The sequence below is a fragment of the Cebus imitator genome, unplaced genomic scaffold, assembly GCF_001604975.1.
Source record: "Cebus imitator isolate Cc_AM_T3 unplaced genomic scaffold, Cebus_imitator-1.0 Scaffold32, whole genome shotgun sequence".
NCBI classification, from domain to species: Eukaryota; Metazoa; Chordata; class Mammalia; order Primates; family Cebidae; genus Cebus; species Cebus imitator.
This window is the reverse complement of record NW_016107347.1, coordinates 9,905,593-9,928,328: the sequence shown is the minus strand read 5'-3', so window position 1 is coordinate 9,928,328 and position 22,736 is coordinate 9,905,593. Positions and strand designations below refer to the sequence as shown.

At 36.1% G+C, this 22,736-nt stretch overlaps 1 protein-coding gene across 1 annotated transcript in view; it reads left to right on the top strand.

Annotated features, from left to right (window-relative positions):
* The window catches only part of CD109 (CD109 molecule), a 149,529-nt gene that overhangs the window by 83,996 nt on the left and 42,797 nt on the right, over window positions 1-22,736 (top strand). Inside the window, exons 14-22 of the mRNA XM_017524338.2 lie at window positions 803-979; window positions 2,508-2,660; window positions 10,239-10,313; window positions 10,805-10,865; window positions 12,100-12,241; window positions 13,182-13,299; window positions 16,006-16,119; window positions 17,871-18,089; window positions 19,101-19,245. Coding sequence (XP_017379827.1) covers window positions 803-979; window positions 2,508-2,660; window positions 10,239-10,313; window positions 10,805-10,865; window positions 12,100-12,241; window positions 13,182-13,299; window positions 16,006-16,119; window positions 17,871-18,089; window positions 19,101-19,245 — 1,204 coding nt within the window. The remainder of the gene's footprint in view (window positions 1-802; window positions 980-2,507; window positions 2,661-10,238; window positions 10,314-10,804; window positions 10,866-12,099; window positions 12,242-13,181; window positions 13,300-16,005; window positions 16,120-17,870; window positions 18,090-19,100; window positions 19,246-22,736) is intronic.

Sequence of the window (22,736 nt, the reverse complement as noted above, 5' to 3'; positions counted from 1 at the left end):
TGTGTCCATGTGTTCTCATCATTTAGCTCCCACTTACAAGTGAGAACATGTGGTATATGGTTTTCTGTTCTTGACTTAATTTGCTAAGGATAATGACCTCCAGCTTCATCCATGTTCCTGCAGAGGACATGATCTTATTCTTTTTTATAGTTGCATAGTATTCCATCATGTATATGTACCACATTTTCTTTATTCAGTCTACCTTTGATGGGCATTTAGGTTGAGAATCATCTTAAATGGTGTCTGCCTTATATCTACACTAAACTTACTAATTTTTATAACCCAGCCTCATACCTTTTTAGCTTGTCTTTTTTATATTGCAATCAAATAAAAAACCTTTTTTATTTCTTCACCTATATTTGCATCTCCCATTTAAAATAGATAATTAAATATCATATTATGTTTAAATTTTAAATTTCTATTTGATAAACAATACGTATTCATTGTAGAAAATTATGAAATATAAGAAAAACAAAAAAGAAAATAAAAAGTACTATCGATGACCATGGAATTTTGCTAATCCAACTGTCCCAATAGTGCCTTGTATTTCTTCCAATCAAAATTAGATTCTTAACTATGAAGTTACTGTTGCTCCAATCAGTATTACTTTAATCTTATAATTTTCTGTTTCTCAGTGTATGCTCTCTGTGTTTGTCAGAGAGATTTTCCTGCGTTCAAAAAGACTCTGAAGCTGACTTAAGTCAAGAATCTGTGTGTATGCATACAATTATGATTAATGTAGCTTCAGTTGAGATCTTACTAGGGTTAGCAATAAATTAAACCCATCTACTATTCTTTTCAGGTAGTATCCAGGGGACAGTTGGTGGCTGTAGGCAAACAAAATTCGACAATCTTCTCTTTAACACCAGAAAATTCTTGGACTCCAAAAGCCTGTATAATTGTGTATTATATTGAAGATGATGGGGAAATTATAAATGATGTTCTAAAAATTCCTGTTCAGCTTGTTTTTAAAAATAAGGTAAGATTTAAGGTAATGATGTTTAAAAGAAAGCTTTATATTAGTGAAGTCTGAGAAATGTAATATTTCTTTAGAAAAGTATCATTAATACAAATTGGTTAGAAATTTTTATTATTCCATTTCTAGAACTATGGTTAAATGTTTTAATATTTGGCACTACATATATATTTTCATATATGGAGTTATTGGGTATTGGTAGTCTATTTGTAAGATTTGGTTCTGGTCTTTAAGATTTTAACTCAGATCATGAAGCCATTTCAGAATTTTTCAAATGGTTGAATAAATGTTGCTCAGGGATGAAATTCCAGCGGTAACATAGTGTTGATGTGGTGTTGATATTGCAGTGATATAAAGGGTGTGGGAAGGAGGTAGGCCCTCTAGGATAATATGTAGAAGCACAGCTGGACTTTCACTATCTATTTAATTAGCTGGACACTAGCCCAGGGCAACTTTTCAATAAGCTTGATTACCTTGCATGTGAGGATCTTCGTGGAGTCTGGTCTCCAAGTGCACCAGTGCCTTTTATAACCTCAAGTGACCAGCTTGAGTAGGAAATCCCTTTGGATCCCAGCTCTGAAGAAACCTGATAGAGTCACCCCATGTACATCAGAATGAGCCATTGCTGTCACTCACTAACAACTGCTGCCTTCTCAGTCTCTTATGTAAAAAACTAGTGCTTTAAGTAGTGATAGGCAGAGTATGGTTCTTCCATTTTTTTGCCTTTAATTATTAAAGTATTTGGGAAGTAACAGTAGTGATCTGTACTTTTTAAAAAAATTTTTTTACTTATTTTTTGAGAGTAGGTCATGAGACTGGCTAATTTATATATTTTTGGTAGAGACAAGGTTTTGCCATGTTGCCCAGAAAAAAATAAAAAATAAAAAAAGAAAGACAATTCCCAGTAGGAAGGGGCCTCATGACATTTGATTCAGCAGTCATGTGATGACTGATGCTCTTATAAAGTATTAGTAGGTCCACGACCATGCTTTCATGAGGATAATGGTGAGGAAGTTTAGACACAGAGCATGGGGTCCTGATGAGTATTTGCTCTAACCACCCCCTTCCTTGGAAAGGCCTCCCCTCACCCGCAGTCCAGGTGGTTCTATGAGTCCCCCGGGAGCTCTCGTTGAATTCACTCCTAAGTTCACATCACCAACATGTAGGCATCTGCAGTTTCTGTGTTTCTCCTTTTGGATACTGGCCTTCCTTAGGTGTGTTAAGACAGTGCTATCTTCTACTCAGCACTGGTTGGGATCTGAGGGGTGGGAGATAGAGAAAGGGAAGAAAAAATATACAGAATTGAAGAATAATTCAGATTGATACCACTGTGAGAAGTTTTATGACTTGCAAACACTGTAGGAGTAGTTTTTTATTCCTTTCCCTAGAGAAGGGTTATGTATAGTTTTAGAATTATCCCTGGGCCAAGGCAAATGTAGAATCTGCTATATTTTGAGCCACTGATCTGCTATTGTCAAGAATATGTTTTAAAAAAGTGAAATAACTTAATCCTGCTTTCTCTCCTTCTTAGATAAAGCTATATTGGAGTAAAGCAAAGGCTGAACCATCTGAGAAAGTCTCGCTTAGGATCTCTGTGACACAGCCTGACTCCATAGTTGGGATTGTAGCTGTTGACAAAAGTGTGAATCTCATGAATGCCTCTAATGATATTACAATGGAAAATGTGAGTTTAGCTACTTTTTAAATTACGAAAATGTGTATTACAAGAGAAAAAGAAAACTTTATTGTATTACTTTAAATATTTAAAGAAAAGTTCATTAGTTCTTTTGCATGCACAAGTCAGTAATTAGTAAACCTTCCAAATAAAAAATAATCTGTATTGTAATGGTTATGTTGGAAAGAAGCAGTGTCCTTGCTGTCTTTTATGAGAAATATCACTGAAAGTTAGATGGGAAGAATAAATTCTGGAGGTCTACGGTACTACATGGTGGCTGTAGTTAATGATGATGTAATACATACTTGAAAATTACTAAGAGAGTAGATTTTAATGTTCTCACCAAAGAAAATGATCAGTATATAGTATGCAAGGTGATAGATATGTTAATTAGCTTAATTTAATCATTGCACAGTATATACAGATATCAATCTATCGCATTGTACTCCATAAATCTATATTAAAAAATGCCACCTACGGTTTTCCTTCATTTTCATACGATATTTTAAGACACTCAAGAAAGTACTAGGAAATTGACTTGCATAATTCTGGGTTACATTGGATAAGAGAGCTTTAGATAATTTTTGAAGTGTTTTCTATTTTGGTTATATACAGTGGTTTTAAATAATTACAGTTCCTGTTGAATCAGGAGTTTGCAGTATATTGAGGTGGTGAAATCATGTTATTGTGCAGAAAACGTACAAACCAAGAAGTATATGAACATCTAGCATAAATGAATTACATATTCATGAGTCATTTGGTTTTTATTTATATGTTCTTGATATATCCTTGTGTACCATTGTCAGTTGTAATCTAGATTGTACAATTTATGTCTATTAATGGATTCAGTACAGTGATTGACAATACATCAGAAAGAAAATTATATATAGTTAGGTTGATTTCGTCAGTATATTGTAAAGTTTAATTTGCTTGTGAAAAATTGTACATTTTCTTCAGTCTATACAACTATTTTTTAATCTTTTCTTTTTTTTGAAAACTTTTTTTTACAACCAATTGGTCATTTTTTTCTCTTTGACTTTTCCTGAATTCACATTATTTTTAGAAGTCTATAGATCTTACATTTGATTTAACTGAATACTATTATATTCAGTTAATATTATTATATACAGTTAATGCTATTATATTCAGTTAAATCAATAGTATTTAAAAAGTATTTAGCTTTCTAAATATGTTGGTAAATATTTCATTTTTTCTTCCCTACATATGTGTATGTTTGTGTGTGTGTACATATATGTGTATATATACACATACACACACACACGCTTTCTGATGTTCTGCTCTGTCTCTATTTGTGTTAATATATAATATATACGTTTTATATATATATTTCTAGTATATTTATAGATACATATAACATATGTATATTTACATTAAATTTTCTCAGATATTAAGATTGCTTTCCCAGATTTCTTTTGTTTCATATTTTCTTGGTGTATTTTTCCATCTTCTTATTTTAAACCTTCTGTAAAATTTTAAATGTATCTTTTAAATAGCATATTATTATATTTTGCTTTTGTTTTTCAATCTAATATAACAGTCAATATCTTTTAATAAGTTTTTATTTAATCCACCTATAAGTATGATAATTCTTGTTCTAATAGGGATTGTTTTCTGCATTTTTCATATTTTAAATTTTACACTTTTTTTGTGGGCTACATTAAATTTGTTTTGCTGATTTAGAAGTTATGCTTCCTATTTTTGTTACTCTGTTACTCACAGCTGTACCCGTGTTAATTTATTCTTGCTGATTTTGAAAGGCTATCAATATTTGAATCTTCTGGTATGCTACTATATCCTCCCGGCCTCTGTCTCCTCCTCCTCCTAACCTGGCCAGATCGTTCCGATTGTGTACAGATTTTAGCTCTGTGTTATAGATTGCCCTTTCAATCTATGCTGTTCTTTCATGTTTTAAATTGTGAAATCTGTGTGGATTATTTCTTTCTTTCCATTTTATTTTTTTCTCTATTTCTGGGACTTTTGTTATTCAGAAATTGGCACTTTTACTTCCATCTTCTCAGGTCAGCACCTCTGCCCTTCTAGTGTGGACACCTTCTTTCTTCTCTGGGAGAGTTCCTCAATGGACTCTTTCAGCTTAGTGATCATTCATTGGTTGTATCTATCCTACTTTGATCTCTTATACTGGGTCTTTTATGTCAGCTATTATGTTTTTAATATCTGTTATTTTCCTTTGTGTCTTGTTTTTGTTTTATATTCTAATATTTCCCCTTATCTTCTTGTATATACTTACTATGCATATTTTAAATTATTGAATTGACCTTTTCAGTAATTTTGTGTCACATGCTGCATACTACATGTCAAGTTGGATGTCTTACTTTTACAGTAGTTATACTCTTTGGAAGTCTAGTTGATTTGGCAGCTTTTCTGATAATATCTATTGGGGAAGGCTGAGCATCAGGTTCCAATCTGTGTAACTCCTGTGAAACCCTTCTGAGGAGAGAGTTCTAGCCTCACGGACTAAAGAATTACTCTTGATCCTTTCTGCTGCCTGCCTCTATTCAGAGCTTCACTCTTAAACCCTTGGGGAAAGAGCACCATTAAGGGATAGTCTCCTGAGGTTATGATTCACTAGCCCTGTGGGTTTGGAGGAGGAGGAGAGGAAGAGTGAATTCTTGAGGGACATGGGTCTGTCTGCATGTTTTCCTCACTTTCTCACACTAGAATGGCAGAGGTGCCAATCTGGTGTTGAGCTGCTACTGCTATTGATTCTGGCAGTGAAGTTGCCAGGATTGTGTCCTGAGGCTACCCCCTGGAGGGAAACAAGGGCAAAATTTAAAAACCTCTCCTCCAGCCTGTTTTCTGACTGCTGTGTCTATTGCTGCGTCTAGCTGCCTTCTGCCTTAGGCTGAAGCCACCCACTTTCTCCCAAGACCAATTCAAGATGTCCACCACTCTTCCTGGGGTTTTCTCATTGTGCACATTGAAGTTTCCTGCTTGCTTTTATTGTTTCTCCAGTTGGTTCTGGAGGAGGGAGTCAGGAGCCTGTGATAGTAGACTGTTTTGACTTCTTTTTTTTCTTGTTAAATTTATATGTGTTGTCAATAGCTTCTTGAATGCCTTGGAATAGTTTAAGTATATTGGATCTTCCAGGAATAAGTTTTAGAGGTTAGCCTTCTTGTGGGTAGCCTATGCTGCAGCTTTGACAATGCTTTGTTTATTGAGCCACAGAGAACAGGAAGATTTCTTTATCAGATAGATGCTGCTTTTTCTTTTTTCCTTTTTTAAAAATAAATTTTACTGTATTTGAGGTTTGCAACATGATGTTATGGAATACATATAGGCAGTATAATGGTTACTGTAGTGGAACAAATTTACATATTTATCATTTTGCATAGCTACATTTTTGTGACAAAAGCAGTTAAAATCTATTTACTGAAAACTCCAAATATCATACAATTCTATTAACTGTATCTCTCATGTTATAGATATCATTGCATTTTTTTCGTTTCAGATATCTGCGGTTTTTTGTCCTTTCATCTCCATCTTTTCATTTCCTCTTCCTTCCCCCCTCACCTCTGTAACTATCGTTTGTTTATTTGTTTATTTAAACTTTTAAGTTCAGGGGTACACGTGCAGATTTGTTACATAGGTAAACTTGTGTCATGATGGTTTGTTGTGTAGATTATTTCAGCACCCAGATATTAAGCCTAGTATTCAATAGTTATTTTTCCTGATCCTCTCCCTCTTCCCACCCTCCACCCCCTGACAGGTCCACTGTGTATTGCTCCTCTCTATGTGTCCATGTGTTCTTATCATTTAACTCCCACTTATAAGTGAAAATGTGGTGTTTGGTTTTCTGTTCCTGGATTAGTTTGCTAAGGATAATGGCCTCCAGCTCCATCCATGTACCTGCAAAGGAAATGATCTTGTCCTTTATGGCTGTGTAGTATTCCATGGTGCATATGTACCATATTTTTTTAATCCAGCCTATCATTGACAGGCATTTAGGTTGATTCCGTGTCTTTGCTATTGTGAATAGTGCTGCAGTGAACATATGCATACATATGTCTTTATAATAGAATGATATATATTCCTTTGGATATATACCCAATAGTGGGATTGTTGGGTCAACTGGTATTTCTGTCTTTAGGTCTTTAAGGAATTGCCACATTGTCTTGTACAATGGCTGAATTAATTAACACTCCTACCAACAGTGTATAAGAGTTCCTTTTTCTCCACAACCTCACCGGCATCTGCCATTTTTTAACTTTTAAATGATAGCCATCCATTCTGACTGGTGTGAGACATATATCTCATTCAGCTTTTTTTTTTTTTTAGACAGAGTCTCACTCTGTCACCCAGGATGCTGGAGTGCAGTGACTTGATTTTGGCCCACTGCAACCTCTACCTCCTGGGTTCAAGCGATTCTCCTGGCTCAGCCTCCTGAGTAGCTGGGATTACAGGTGTGAGCCACCATGCCCAGCTGATTTTTGTAGGTTAATAGAGACAGGGTTTCACCATGTTGGGTAGACTGGTCTCAAACTCCTGACCTCAAGTGATCCTCCTGCTTTGGCCTCCCAAAGTGCTGGGATTACAGTGTGAGCCACTGTGCCTGGCCTCATTGTGGTTTTGATTTGCATTTCTCTAATGATCAGTGATGTTGCACTTTTTCTCATATGATTGTAGGCCACATGTATGACTTCTTTTGAAAAGTGTCTGTTCATATCCTTGCCCACTTTTTTTTCTTGTAAATTTGTTTAAGTTCCTTATAGATGCTGCATATTAGACCTTTGTCAGATGCATAGTTTGCAAAAATTTTCTCCCATTCTGTAGGTTGCTTACTCCCTTGATAGTTTCTTTTGCGGTGCAGAATCTCTTTCATTTAATTTGATCCCATTTGTCAATTTTTGCTTTTGTTGCAATTGCTTTTGACATTTTCATTATGAAATCTTTGCCTGCGCCTATATCCTGAATAGTATTGCCAGGTTGTCTGCCAGAATTTTTATAGTTTTGGGCTTTACATTTAAATTTTTAATCCACCTTGAGTTAATTTTTGTATAAGGTGTAAGGGAGGGATCCAGTTTCAATCTTCTGCATATGGCTACCCAGCTTTCCCAGCACCATTTATTGAAAAGGGAATCCTTACCCCATTCCTTGTTTTTGTCAGGTTTGTTGAAGATCAGATAGTTATAGATGTGCAGTCTTATTTCTGCGTTCTCTATTCTGTTCCATTGGTCTATGTGTCTGTTTTTTGTACCAGTACCGTGCTGTTTTGATTACTGTAGCCTTGTAGTATAGTTTGAAGTCAGGTAGCGTGATGGCCCCAGCTTTGTTTTTTTTTGCTTAGGATTGCCTTAGCTATACGAGCACTTTTTTGGTTCCGTATGAATTTTAAAATAGTTTTCTCTAGCTCTGAGAAGAATGTAGTAGTTTAACAGGAATAGCATTTAATGCATAAATTGCTTTGGACAGTATGGACATTTTAACAATATTTGTTCTTCCCATTAATGAGCATGGGATGTTTTTCCATTGGTTTGTTCATCTCTGATTTCTTTGAGCAGTGGTTTGTAGTTCCCCTTGTAGAGATCTTTTACCTCCCTAGTTAGCTATATTCATAAATGTTTTATTCTTTTCCTGGCAGTTGTGAATGGGTGCTTACTTCTGATTTGGCTCTCTGCTTGCATGTTTTTGGTGTATAGGAATGCTAGTGATTTTTGCACATCAATTTTGTATCTTGAGGCTTTGCTGAAGTTGTTTAGTCAGTTTAAGAAGCTTTTGGGCTGAGACTATGGGATTTTCTAGAAATAGGATTATGTCATCTGCAAACAGGAATAGTTTGACTTCCTCTCTTCCTATTTGGATGCCCTTTATTTCTTCCTTTTGCCTGATTTCCCTGGCCAGAAATTCCAGTACTGTATTGAATGGGAGCGTGGAGAGAGGGCATCCTTATCAGCATCTTGTGCTGATAACTACTGTTTAAATGCTGCTTCTTGAATAGTTCTATGAATTGGTGTCTGAGCAAGAGCAGAAGCAAATTTTCCTGTATTTGTAATTTGTGACAGAGTTAGAGTCATGGAACTGAAGGCTTTTCTCTTTATTATGCCTGGCTCTGGCTCCATTGTCTTGCCGGCTTGTTGAGACATTATGAAATTTTTTTCTGATTATGTTCTTATTGGTGCCTGTTCTAGTTGCTTACTGTAGATGTAGCTGTGGTTGTTGTTAGCATTGCAGAAATAGTGGTTGCAGGTGTTTAATTTTATGCTAGAGTGTGTTTTTCAACTTGTACTTAGATTTTTTTGTGTGATTTTTAATTCCGACTTTGTCTTAATTTGTCTGGTTAATGCTAATGTAAATTAGGGAGAAGTATCAAAATCATTACCTGAAAAGGTGTAATACTTTAATTTTTTTATTGTAGTTAAATATAAATGAAATAAAATTTGCTATTTTTACCATTTTAAGTATTTAATTCAGTGACATTAATTACTTCAAAATTTTGTGTGACCATAACCAATATTTCCAAAACATTTTCATGGCTCCAGACAGAGACTCTGTAATCATTAAACAATATCTACTCATTTCCCCCTCCCCCCAGCCCTTGGCAACTCTAGTCTACTTCTGTCTTTATGAATTTGCCTATTCTAGATATTTCACATAAATAAAATTATATAATATTTGCCCTTTTGTGTCTGGCTTATTTCACTTTGCACAATGTTTTCAAGGTTCTCCCATGTTGTATCATGTATCAAAACTTCTTTTTATAGCTGAATAGTATTGTATCGTGTACATACACCACATTTTGTTTATCAGTTTTTCTGTTGATGGGCACTGGTTGTTTCCACCTTTTTTGGCTGTTGTGACTAATGCTGCAATAAGCAGTGGCATACAAGTGTCTCTTGGAGTTGTTTTCAGTTCTTTTGGGTATAAGCCTAGGAGTGGAATTACTGGGTTGTATTCTAGTTCTATGTTGAATTTTTTGTGGAACTGCCAGTTTTACTCACTCTTTTAGCCTGTTTTACTGACTTTTGCTAGCAATGAGTACTGTTCTTAAAAAAAAAAAGCATTGCTAATGGGGTACATGCAAATATCTCATTTTAGAAAAAACTGTATCTCATGGATGTTGCCATTTGCATTGCTTTGACTGTCAGTGAGGCTGAATATTTTTCTGCTTATTAATAACATATTTCTACTTTTATAAATTGCTTCTTCATATTTTTTTAAAAAGTTAGGTCAGTGACATTTTGCAGAGTTAATATTAATCTTCAACAAAGTTAACCTGTTTGTCTTTGCCAAAAGTGTGGGTCCTTTTTAATGCTGACCTCTGCGTGTTGGTCTTGTGAAACAGTAACTGTAAGCTCTCCCTGGCAGAACTGAAGTCCGGACTTCTTAGGAACTCTGGATTGCTGAACAGAGTAAAAGTAAGGGTAAATAAGAAATGCAATTTTGGCTGATTGAATGATGAATAAAGCAATTACATATTCATTGCTCCTCAATTTGTGTCATTTTCAAAGTTGATAAACATGAAGGCTAAGTTATCTAAGTTACTTGTAAGAAGTGTTGCGGAAGGTTGCTATAAATCCATTCATTCTGTATGTTTTATCTTCTCCTTAGGTGGTCCATGAGTTGGAACTTTATAACACAGGATATTATTTAGGCATGTTCATGAGTTCTTTTGCAGTCTTTCAGGTATGTTTTGTTTGCTATATTGAAAAGATATTACTAGTTTTTACTATTGCAAACTTTCAGAATTAGTGATCATTTTGAGATGTTAAGCTTTTATTAAATCTGTCACTGAAGTGCAATGTTATGTGAGTTGTATTTGAAATGGAAAGATAATCATCTTTTGAGTTTTAAAAGCAAACAGAACAATTCATCATTAGAAAAGTTAATGGAATTGACATTAAACAAATAATTTTTTTCTTTATGTGTATATATTGCCATATAAATATATTTCATATATATTTACTTGACTTTGAAATGGCTCTTTATGCATGAGTGTGTGTGTGTGTGTGTGTGTGTGTGTGTGTGTGTGTGAGTGAGATTGAATGTGTGTGCATGTGTTTACCAACACTCTCAAAAATGAGCAAAAGTGAGTCAAGAGAGTGGGAGACTGCTTTGATAATTTAGGGTGCATATAAGTTTGTGTTTTAAAATAAAATCAAAATTATTCTTTTTAGGAATGTGGACTCTGGGTACTGACTGATGCAGACCTCAGGGAGGATTATATTGATGGTGTTTGTAAGTAATATATGGTGACATACTTGTATTGGTCTTTTACCTGATATTCAACATTACTTATGTAGGTATGGATATTTTCTAGATGAGCATAGAGGTTGCGATTTTCATTTTTCCATTCTCTCATTCTAAAATGTTTGGAGTTTAATGTACTTGGAAGTATATCTGGGCCATGACATGGAATGCTCACCTGAGCTCCTGTTTAGATCTTTGAAGTGAATGCTTTCCATTTTCTCTCGGTAATTCTTTGATGTAGTTATATTTTTGGACATATTGGAAGCTGCTGTGCTTCCAATTTGTATCACAAACTGTGCTATTCTTTTGGAATTATTTAAAAGGAGCAACATATTTTTGAAATGTTTCTGTTCTCTAGCTTTTTGAAGTTCAAAAATAGCCCAGATGCCATCATACCATAAAGTATTCTGGTACACACACACAGACACACACACAGAGACACACACACAGACACACACACAGAGACACACACACACATACTCACACACACAATCCTCATTAATCTGAGTTCTTCCTGGATGGGTCATATCTTCACATCTTAGTTTCTTGGATTGCTAAATAGAGTTGGCTACCAAATAATTATAAGTGTGCTTTTAGAAAGAAGTCATAAAATGTTTTGGCTGAAGGAAATGTATAAATTAGAATGGTTAACCTTAGAAGGGATTCTCTTTTCTTTCAGGTAAAATTATACTAATATCATCTTGAAATGCTTCTAGAACTGTCAGTTTCTATCCCTGAATTCCCTGTTTCTGTCAGGATTTCTGTTATTCCATGCCAAGCCCTGGAGTTTCTTTGGGCTGGTTCTTGCTGCCACAGGGCACCTGATCCTCTGTCCTGAAACTTAAAAGATAATGTTATAGTCTTGAAGATGTCATGAAGTCATTATGATCTCTCTATATTAAAGATATGTGGTACATTTAGATTTCCTCATATAACCTTCTATCCTAGACAATGTTCCAAGCATCTTTTTCCACTTGTTAGTCTCAGCTTTTACCCATCTTTGTTCTTTTTTATGTATCAAATTCTTCCTAATGCCTACTGTAATGCCCATTCAATTGCCAATAATACTTACTGCATCCTTTACCTTTTCTGAAAACCTTCTTCAGAGACATTATGTCTCTGAACACCTTCTCAAGTGATCAACATTTGTCCTGTGCATGGAGTTTACAATTCATTCTCTCTGGTGGCTGTTTTTCTAATTATTATTAATGTTTATCTATAGATGACCATCCAGAGTATGCTGAAAGGTTTATGGATGAAACTGAAGGACATATAATAGATATTAATGGCTTTTCTTTGGATAGCAGTCCACGTGTCCGAAAACATTTTCCAGAGACTTGGATTTGGCTAGACACCAACATGGGGTAAAAATGTATAAAGTTCTTTGCCCATATATATTTTGTTTAGTGTTTGTTTTAAAGAAGCTTTGCCCTCTTTCTAATGTTTAAGTACAAGCATAGTGTAACTAAGAACTAAGTAGACTGAAAATTTTTTTTTGGAAATTACGTTTATTGAATCTAAATGCAGTTTTTGATAAAGCCACACACAAATTATGGCAAGAAGCTCTCATCAATGAGAAGACAGGCCTTTTTTGAATGAAGGGTAGTTTTAACTTCCTTGAAGTTTCGTGATTCTTGTTAGAGAAAAATTGCTGGGAGTACATTTGTTGTCACAGGGTGGGAAGCACTCATGATTACCTCCTGTGACCCCTGACAATGCTGCTAACTGAACGCCGTTCCTCACAAAACATTCCCGGGAGTCACAGGGACAAGGGGCATGGGTGGTGGAAGGAATTCAGCTTAGCTGATAAACCGCGTACTACCTGGCCTGATAATCGAGCAGGTAAATCATGAAATCCACGTAGTATTTTATAGTCAGCTGTTTAAAGATAATTGAGTTAACACATGCGTGAAATCTCAAGAAACAAATAACAGCATTGACAGGGATACAGATAAAAACTTTTCTGCAAATTTAGAGAAAAAATTAGAATTAAGTTTGAAAATGTGTATTTCTTATCTACACAAAATTTGTGGAATAAATGTTTATTCAGAAGATGTAAATATTGCAGGAAGATTTTTATTAGAATATGGATCAATATGCAGTATTATGACCTTATGATGACCTATTCTTTGAGAAGTTGGGATCTACTATTTTATACTTAAATCTTTTAAATGGTTTTAAATTCAGATATGTTTAATGTGAAAAACTGAAATTCTTCCAAACATAGTTTAGATTATGTTGCCTTATTTAGAAATATATCAGTTCTTGGTTTTGTGATGTTTATGATTATTATCTTGACTTCAGTTCCAGGATTTACCAAGAATTTGAAGTAACTGTACCTGATTCTATCACCTCTTGGGTGGCTACTGGCTTTGTGGTCTCTGACGACCTGGGTCTTGGACTAACAACTACTCCAGTGGAGGTACTGTATTGAAGGGCTGCTTATCAATGTTACAGTGACATTAAGCTAACAGAGTGTCAGTTCCTCCGTGGATTTTTTTAAAAAAGATTGCTTATATTTATCACAGTTTAGAGATTCCTTGGCTTTGTCTTTGCTATTTATCTGTTTTATATTTGAGAATATAATATAGCTATATAGCTATATAAACTGCTAAATGTGCAAAGTCCATATTAAGATTTGGGTAGAAAAGTTTATTATTGACCTGAACTAACCATCTCCAAAGGCCAGAAGAGAGAGAGAGCAAGAGAAAGAGAGAGGAGAGGAGAGAGAGTGGGTCTTTTCATGTGTCCTCATCAAGAATGAACAGAACTTCTCAAGTTGTTCCCTAGCCAGTATTCCATCATGTCTTTTAGTCAAATTGCATCATATATTGTTTCCTAAACCAGTCACTGGCGGGAGGAATATAATGACCATGAGTGGCCTTAGACCAGTAGCTCTCACTTTAATTTTACCTGAAGCCCCCTTTTATAACAGACATTTTGTGTTGCCTTTTTACCATCCCCAGATGAAATTCATAGAAAGTATAAAACACCTGTATATACAACTTTCTAAAAAACATCGGTATGTGATTATTAGAGAAATGCAAATCAAAACCACATTGAGATACCACCTTATGCCAGTTAGAATGGCAATCATTAAAAAATCTGGAGACAACACATGCTGGAGAGGATGTGGAGAAATAGGAACACTTTTACACCGTTGATGGGAGTGTAAATTAGTTCAACCATTGTGGAAGACAGTGTGGTGCATCCTCAAGGATCTAGAAATAGAAATTCCATTTGACCCAGCAATCCCATTGCTGGGTATATAGCCAAAGGGTTATAAATCATTCTATTGTAAAGACACATGCACATGTAAATTCATAGTGGCACTGTTTACAATAGCAAAGACCTGGAACCAACACAAATGCCCATCGACAATAGACTGGACAAGGAAAATGTGGCACATATACACCACGGAATACTATGCAGCCATGAAAAATGATGAGTTCGTGTCCTTTGTAGGGACGTGGATAAATCTGGAAACCATCATTCTCAGCAAACTGACACAAGAACAGAAAATCAAACACCTCATATTCTCACTCATAGGCAGATTTTGAACATTGAGAATGCAGGGACATAGGGAAGGGAGCATCACACACTGGGGTCTGTTGGTGGGGGGGCCAAGGGAGGGACAGCGGCGGGGGTGGGGAGATGGGGTGGGATAACGTGGGGAGAAATGCCAGATATAGGTGATGGGGAGGAAGGCAGCAAACCACATTGCCGTGTGTGTACCTATACAACAATCCTGCATGATCTGCACATATACCCTAGAACCTAAAGTACAATTAAAAAAAAAAGAAGAAAAAATCAGTATGCCCTAAGTAAAAGACTAAGGAGAAATAAAAGGAAAGTAATGTATAAGAAAATAATATGTATTTCAGTATGTAAGTGACCAGACATAGCCACATACTGAAATATTTATGCTGTGCATAGAACCACCCTGCATGTAACAGCTACAAATACAGTTTGATACGTGTGTATTGTTTCAGTAACTCAAAAACCTTGAGTGATGCCGCCTGTGGTGGTATGCATTTTCAAAATGGTGACCAATTTTTGGTAAAGGTGCAAATAAAACAAGTTGCAGTTGTCTTGTTTGAAATGAAATGAATTGTCTCCTTTGAAATGGTAATTTTGATTTACAAAATAAGTGTATTCATGAAAAATTCAGTGTACATTGAAAAATGCTTTGGGTTTATATAGAAATTAGAATTAGATTGTAAGCTCAGGCCATTATAAACAGGCAATTCAACTATATGAATGTCTGAAGGGACATTCAAGAATCATGAGAACACGGCGATTTTTAACTGTCTGGGACCATCCTCAGTGTTGCACCCTGTAACCCAGTAACTGCTGATAGCACCTTCGTGTCATGGTGACAATCTAAGGTACCTTCACAAATGTCCAGATAAAGTCTAGAGGGAGTTACTACTGCAAAACCACTGTCCTAAACTAATCCAGGTTTAGTTTTAGATGCTGGGGTGGGACTTGGCCAACAATATCAGAATTGGATCACTGAGGAGGAAGCACATGTATTCACGTATCCCACACATTTTCTCATCTGTATGTAAAAATAAATCATATATATGTTTTAGAAATAATTGCCAATTTCCTCTTTAAATTTAGTCAAAAAGCACATGTATTTCGATGTCGCATTCTAGAACAGGGGCTGTTGGATTTGGCAGGGTTTTTAAAGCAGACTGGTAGAGTCGATTTGAAAGAAGAGCAAATTGCTTTGGGATTAGACAGGCTGCGTTCTAGTTCTGGCTCCTCTACTTGCCAACAATATGAATTTATACTAGTTACAAAGATCTCTAAAATTTAATTTTCTTTTCTATAAAATAGGAGCCTAACACTAATCTCATGAGGTTGTAATGACCAAACAAAATAATTTATGTAAAGTGCTTGCACTAGTAGGCACTTAATAAAGTATAGAGATTATTAGGTTAAGTAACATAAGTCAATTTGCCATCATTCATTTGTGATAAGTTGCTGTTTGCTTTCCGTTGGTAGACATTTCTAGGTGAAGTTAAGAACTTCAAAGGTTTTATAAAGATTGTATTTAATTGCATAAAATGTGAAGAATTTTGACCTGAATGAAAATATGTACTCATTGTATTCTTTCCAGCTGCAAGCCTTCCAACCATTTTTCATTTTTTTGAATCTTCCCTACTCTGTTATCAGAGGTGAAGAATTTGCTTTGGAAGTAACTATATTCAATTATTTGAAAGATGCCACTGAGGTAATATATTCAAGCTTTTGTTGATCATTTACATTCAGGAAAAAATTGGGGTAGTGTGAAGGGATTGGGTTGTGTAGTGTCTGGGCATTTGGGATTCTAAGCACTTTATCCATTTCTGGGAGACTGAAAATAGATATATCTTGCCAGTGATTTCTTCTGCTAATTAATGTCTAAGGACATCATTAGCATGTCTACACCTTCCCTCCTTGAATTTTCAGCATAGGTTTTTTCGCTTTCACCAGGAAAGTTCTTCATTGTCTCTGAAGCATGCCTTTTTCTTTCCTGCCTCCCTGCATTTCCCCCTGGTTTTTCCCACATCTAGAATGTGTGGCCACTTCTCCCTGCCACTCTGTGCCCACTGCAGTTTTTTTTTTTTTTTTTTTTTTTTTTTTGAGACAGAGTCTTGCTTTGTCTCTTAGGCTGGAGTGCAATGGTGGGATCTTGGCTCACTGCAACTTTAGCCTCCCAGGTTCAGGCAATTCTCCTGCCTCAGCCTCCGAGTAGCTGGGATTACAAGTGTGCACCACCAAGCCAGGCTAATTTTTTGTATTTTTAATAGACACAGAGCTTTTCCATGTTGGCCAGGATGATCTTAAACTCCTGGCCTCAAGTGATCTGCCTGCCTCAGCCTCCCAAATTGCTGGGATTACAGGCATGAGCCACTGCACCCGACCTCCATTCTGTTATGTTCGTAACCTCCATGGTTATATTTTCAAGGATTCGCTATTGGATTCATGTACCTTGTATTTCTTAGCTAGTCATTTCCCTGGGAGACAGGAGTTAGGTCCACTTTTTGTGTTGTGCCCACAGTATGTTAACCAAATGATTGATTTTTCTCTCCCAAGAATAAGTAGGGATATATAATTAACTTTATTACATACATGAAAATGCTATAATCTCTTTAGGCACTTTATATATAGAGTGATTTTTTTAAATTAAAATTTTAATTTTTAAGCTTTTTATTGGCATATTTGGCTGACAATGCGGGAAGTAATTTTTTTTTTATTTTTTAATTTTACTTTTTAACCCAGTAACAAGAACTAGAGCCAAAAGGCCTGAATTTGTCCGATCTACCTTTTACCAGCAAATGACTTAATTGTTGTTCCTCATCTGTAAAATGGGAATGGTAATTATTATACCCACAAACAATATTCTGAGAAGCAGAGGAAAACATCAATAGAAAAATAATTTATAAAATGTAAAGCCTAGAGAAATGCTATTTTTGATGAGCTGGCAACTTTGGGATAATTTACAAAAGTTTACAACCAAGATATGCTTCAGGACTAATGTCTGAGTTGTACTTTCATTGGAATAGTTTTTACAGCGACTTCAATGAATTCAATAATTTTTCATGCTGTTTTCTTCATATTTTTCTAATGGGACCAGTATGTCCCAGGATGGCATAGTTAAATCAAGCTCGTGGTGAAATCAATATACAAAATAACCTTTCTGTGCACATCCTTACCATCTAATGGTGTCAGATAGTGAGAGAATTTAATATTAGTGGGAGGACTAGAAATGGGGCTGAAGAGTGTCCTCTCCCCATGCATCTTGAGGTTGAGGGGAAATCATAGAAAATAAGTGAAATTTTTCCTGATACCCTTTGAAACTCTCCTTGGCTGAATCTTTGTCTCATCTCTTCTCTGGTCTTGAGCCCCACAGATTGAACAGCACTTAAAGTGGTGATAAAAGAGCACTTCACTGAAGAACATTTATTATACAAGAGCTTTGATTTATTTTTTTTCTTTCAGGTTAAGGTAATTGTTGAGAAAAGTGACAAATTTGATATTCTAATGACTTCAAATGAAATAAATGCCACAGGCCACCAGCAGACCATTCTGGTTCCCAGTGAGGATGGGGCAACTGTTCTTTTTCCCATCAAGCCGACACATCTGGGAGAAATTCCTATCACAGTCACGGCTCTTTCACCCACTGCTTCTGATGCTATCACCCAGATGATTTTCGTAAAGGTGAATATTTGATGTCTGAAATAAGTGAAATAGAAATACATATTTAAAAAGGAAGCAGAAGTTTTTTTTTCTCTTGGTTAAATTTTTTGGCATGTCTAGTAGGCCGTCGTTTTACCTTTCTCATAATGCCTAATCATTTTCTCATCTGTTTGTAAAAATAATCATATATATGTTTTAGAAATAATTGCCAATTTCTTCTTTAACTTTAGTCAGGAACGTGACTATAAAGACGAACAACTCTTTTATAGTCAGTTACATCTACAGACTGTGTTATGTTGCGATCCTGTGAAAACACGGTCAAGTCAATTTGTAGATTTAAAATTTTGGAATTTTTCAGTGAAGGTAAAAGAGATTTATATATATATATTTTTCCAAAGATATTCTAAACAGAAAGACAATGAGCATAGTGACTAAACACTTGTATTCTGGGGTGAGGCAACCCTGTGTTTGAACGTCGGTTTTGCCAAGTATGATTTTGATCAAGGCATTTAATCCCCTGCTCTTTGGATAAGCAACTGCCTGAAAGGGTTTTCTCCTTACATTTTCATCTTCTTCTTGTCATTTTCGTGGTCAGTCCATGAGATGTCTTATCTAATTTGACTAGAACTTACTAACGGATTTGAAGTAAGAATAACAAAGTGGTAGGCACTGTGTCATCAGATTTAATTCAGTTCCATGGAAATGGTGCCAATTAAGTGTAAATCCTGTTGAAAAGCACATTTCAGTTAATGACTTTGCGAGGAAATCTAAAAGTAGGAAAAATTAATTAAAGTTATGGTAATTTGTTGTAATACCAACTAACAGGAAAAACTCTTTCTGTGAAACAAATGTGTTACTTGTTTAAATAAAATATCTAATTTAAAGAAAACAGAAGAAGAAATGGTAGGTGCTTATTTAGCCATACACCAACCTCAGACACAACAGGTCAGTTGTTTGTGCTCGTATCTGTGTATAGTTCTCTGTAAATATATGAGTAGAGACCATGTTAATTGTGTTCCTTTTATTCAACAGGCTGAAGGAATAGAAAAATTATATTCACAATCCGTCTTATTAGACTTGACTGGCAATAGGCTACAGAGTACCCTGAAAACTTTGAGTTTCTCATTTCCTCCTAATACAGTGACTGGCAGCGAAAGAGTTCAGATCACTGCAATTGGTAAGAATAGAGGATACCACCATCTGTTGGTTTCATTGCATCTGATCATATATATTGTTCCTTAAAGATGTATTTTCTTATTGAGTCCTAATGAGAAGAGATTTCAAAAATTTTTAGTTGGTTTGCCAGTATTTTATTGAAGATTTTTGCATCTATGTTCATCATGGATATTGACCTGAAGTTTTCTTTTTTTGTTGAGTCTCTGCTGGGTTTTGGTATCAGGATGATGTGACAAGGGGATGGAGGCAGGAAACCACATTGTCATGTGTGTACCTATGTGACAATCCTGCATGATCTGCACATGTACCCCAGAACCTAAAGTACAATAAAAAAATTTTTTTTAGTTGGCCCGAACAACTGATTATATTATGAAGGCTGGCAAATTATGTATCCTAGACTAGTTCTTCTCAGTCTTCAATGTGTGTAAGAATCAACTGGGAGTCTTGTTTAAAAGCAAATTCTGGTTTAGTAGGTCTGGAGCAGGGCCTGGGAATCTGTATTTCTAACAAGATCCTAGATGTTGGTGATACTTTTGGCTTCCAGACCACACTTTGAGTGGCAAGACCTCACTCTACCATGGCTGGAGAAAGGAGTTATTCCTAAGAGCGGAGCTTCTGGCTTCTGTGGCTCTCCACCACTGGCGAATATCAGAATCTTGTAAGGAGCTCTCTAAATACACAAACATCTGGGCTCTACTCTAACCCTACTAAGTCAGAATTGCTTGGGCTATGGCTTGGTCATGTATATCTTAAAAAGCTTTCACAAGTGATTCAGGTGACCAAAGGTTGAGTACTGCTGCCTAGAGCAGTTCTCTGTGCAGGATATGAGTAACCTTTACAGTAGGAAGTTACCCACTGACTTCAGTCACCTCTCCTAGTTGCTTTCCATAACATAAAAGTACTTTTCAAAAATTGACAATTTATAGTTGTGTAAATTTGTGGAATACAAAGTGATATTATCATTTATGAATACAATATGGAATAATTAAATCAAGCTGGTTAACATATTAATCACCTCAAATATTTAACTGTTTTTTTGTGGGGGGAACATTTGAAATTTGCTCTCTTAGCAATTTTTTTTTTTTTTGACGGAGTCTCTCTCTGTCACCCAGGCTAGAGTGCAGTGGCAGGATCTTGGCTCACTGCAACCTCCGCCTCTTGGGGTTCAAGTGAGTCTCCTGCCTCATCCTCCTGAGTAGCTGGGAATACAGGCATGTGTTACCATGCCCGGCTAATTTTTGTATTTTTAGTAGAGATGGGGTTTTGCCATGTTGGCCAGGCTGATCTCAAATCCCTGATCCCAGGTGTTCACCCTCCTTTGCCTCCCAAAGTGCTGGGATTACAGGTGTGAGCCACGGCGCTCAGCCTTTCTTAGTAATTTTCAAATGTACAGTACTCTTGTTATTAACTATAATTTTCCATGCTAAAAGTGCTTTTTTTTTTTTTTTTTCAGACAAAGTCTCTCTCTGTAGCCCAGGCTGAAGAGTGCAGGTGTGATTTTGGTTCACTGCAACCTTCACTTTCTGGGTTCAAGTGATTCTTGTACCTCAGCCTCCCATGAAGCTGGGACTACAGCTGTGTGTCATGATGCCTGGCTAATTTTTTGTATTTTCAGTAGAAACGGGATTTCACCATGTTGGCCAGGCTGGTCTCAAACTCCTGACCTAAGGTGATTTGCCCACCTTGGCCTCCCAAAGTGCTGGGATTACAGGCATGAGCCATTGAGCCGGCCTACAAGTACTTTTTAATTAAACGTAGTGTCTACACAAATGGTGTTGTTAGTCAGGGTTCTCCAGAGAAACAGAACCAATAGGAGATACTTATGTATAAGAGGAGATTTATTATGAGGAATTGGCTCATGCAATTATGGAGGCTGAGAAGTCCCATGATCTGCTTTTGCAAGCTGGAGACCCAGGAAAGTCAGTAGTATAATTCATTCTGAGTCCAAAGGCCTGTGAACCAGGGGAGCTGAAATCCCAGTCCTAGGATAAGATGAGATGAGATATCTCAGCTTAAGTAGTGAGGCAGGAAAAAAAGCGGCGATTCCTCCTTCCTCAAGCTTTTGTCTATTCAGGCCCTCAGTGGATTGGATGGTGCCCACACACGCTGGGAGGACAATGTGCTGGGCCCAGTTCACCAGTTCAAATGCTAATGCCATCTAGAAATACCCTCACAGACACCCAGAAACAATACTTAATCTAGGAACCCCATGGCCCACTTAAGTTGACACACAAAATTAACCATCACAAATGGTTTGTTTACATAGTTGTGCTTTACAAATAACTGAAGAAAACGGTTTAACTAATGACATCTAATAGTTTGTTAGATCTTTAAGGTATAATTAATGACATCTAATAGTTTGTTGGATCTTTAAGGTGGCAGGACCTAAAACACTTTTTTATAGTTCTTTTATATTTCACCAGCAGGTGTAATGTTTCATTATAACCCAAACAACAAATCTGTAGGCAGATGACTTTATTTGGAGAGTTAGATATAATTTTTCTTTTTTGGGGGAAGAGACAGGGTTTAGCTATGTTTGCCCCAGGCTGGACTTGAATTTCTGAGCTCATGCAGTCCTCCTGTGTCAGCCCCTTGCATAGCTGGGACTACAGGCGTGTACCACTGTGCCTGGCCAATTCTTAAAAGGAATTAAATAAGCTCTCTATTTAGGGGAATAAATTCTCCTTAAGCATCTCCCACAGTGTTGGGATGCTGGGAGATGCACTACACACACACATACACACGTGCACACCCGTTTGCATGCACATGCACACATATACACAGAGGGAAGGAACCTGGCATTTTAAATATATGCCACCACTCCTTACATAGGACCAATTCTATCTATGGTCATGGAAATACCCCGAGGCTTAATTTTTATGCTTGATGTAAAGAATGGATTTTCAAGGTTTATTTTCACATTTTTTTTTTAAAAAGATGTATTTTGTAGCCCAGAATGTACAAATTTTGGCTTGCTTCTTTGAACTTTGAGAGTCTAAGTTTATGTTCACTTTGAATATGAAACATATAACCTGCAGTGGTAACAATAAACCTCTATGTCTTTGTATTCACATCTAAAGTTTAAGCTATGCCGGCGCAGCTTCAGCCTATTCACATGAAACAGGCTTTTCCCCCCTTTTTTAATATTCATTTTTTAGGATCACATTTTCACTAGGTATTTGGACTTGGCATTGTATAAGTTTTCAAAATAAACTAGATAGAAAGATACTCTCATCTATACAGCTTAACAATGGGAGGACCAAAATTAGAACTCAGCCTTCGTATTTCTGAATTTTTACGACTTTCTGTGAGTTGCAGTGTTAGGATGTGGGTAGAGGGTTTTTTAAAGGGTGTGTTTTATTTAATTTTAGATTACTGACTTTGAAGAATATTCCTAATCCTTTTAGGAATTAATTGAAATACTTATATTTGTTTTTGCTAAATAGAATGCATTGGAAAACACTACAATCTTCATTTTTTTTTTTTTTTTTT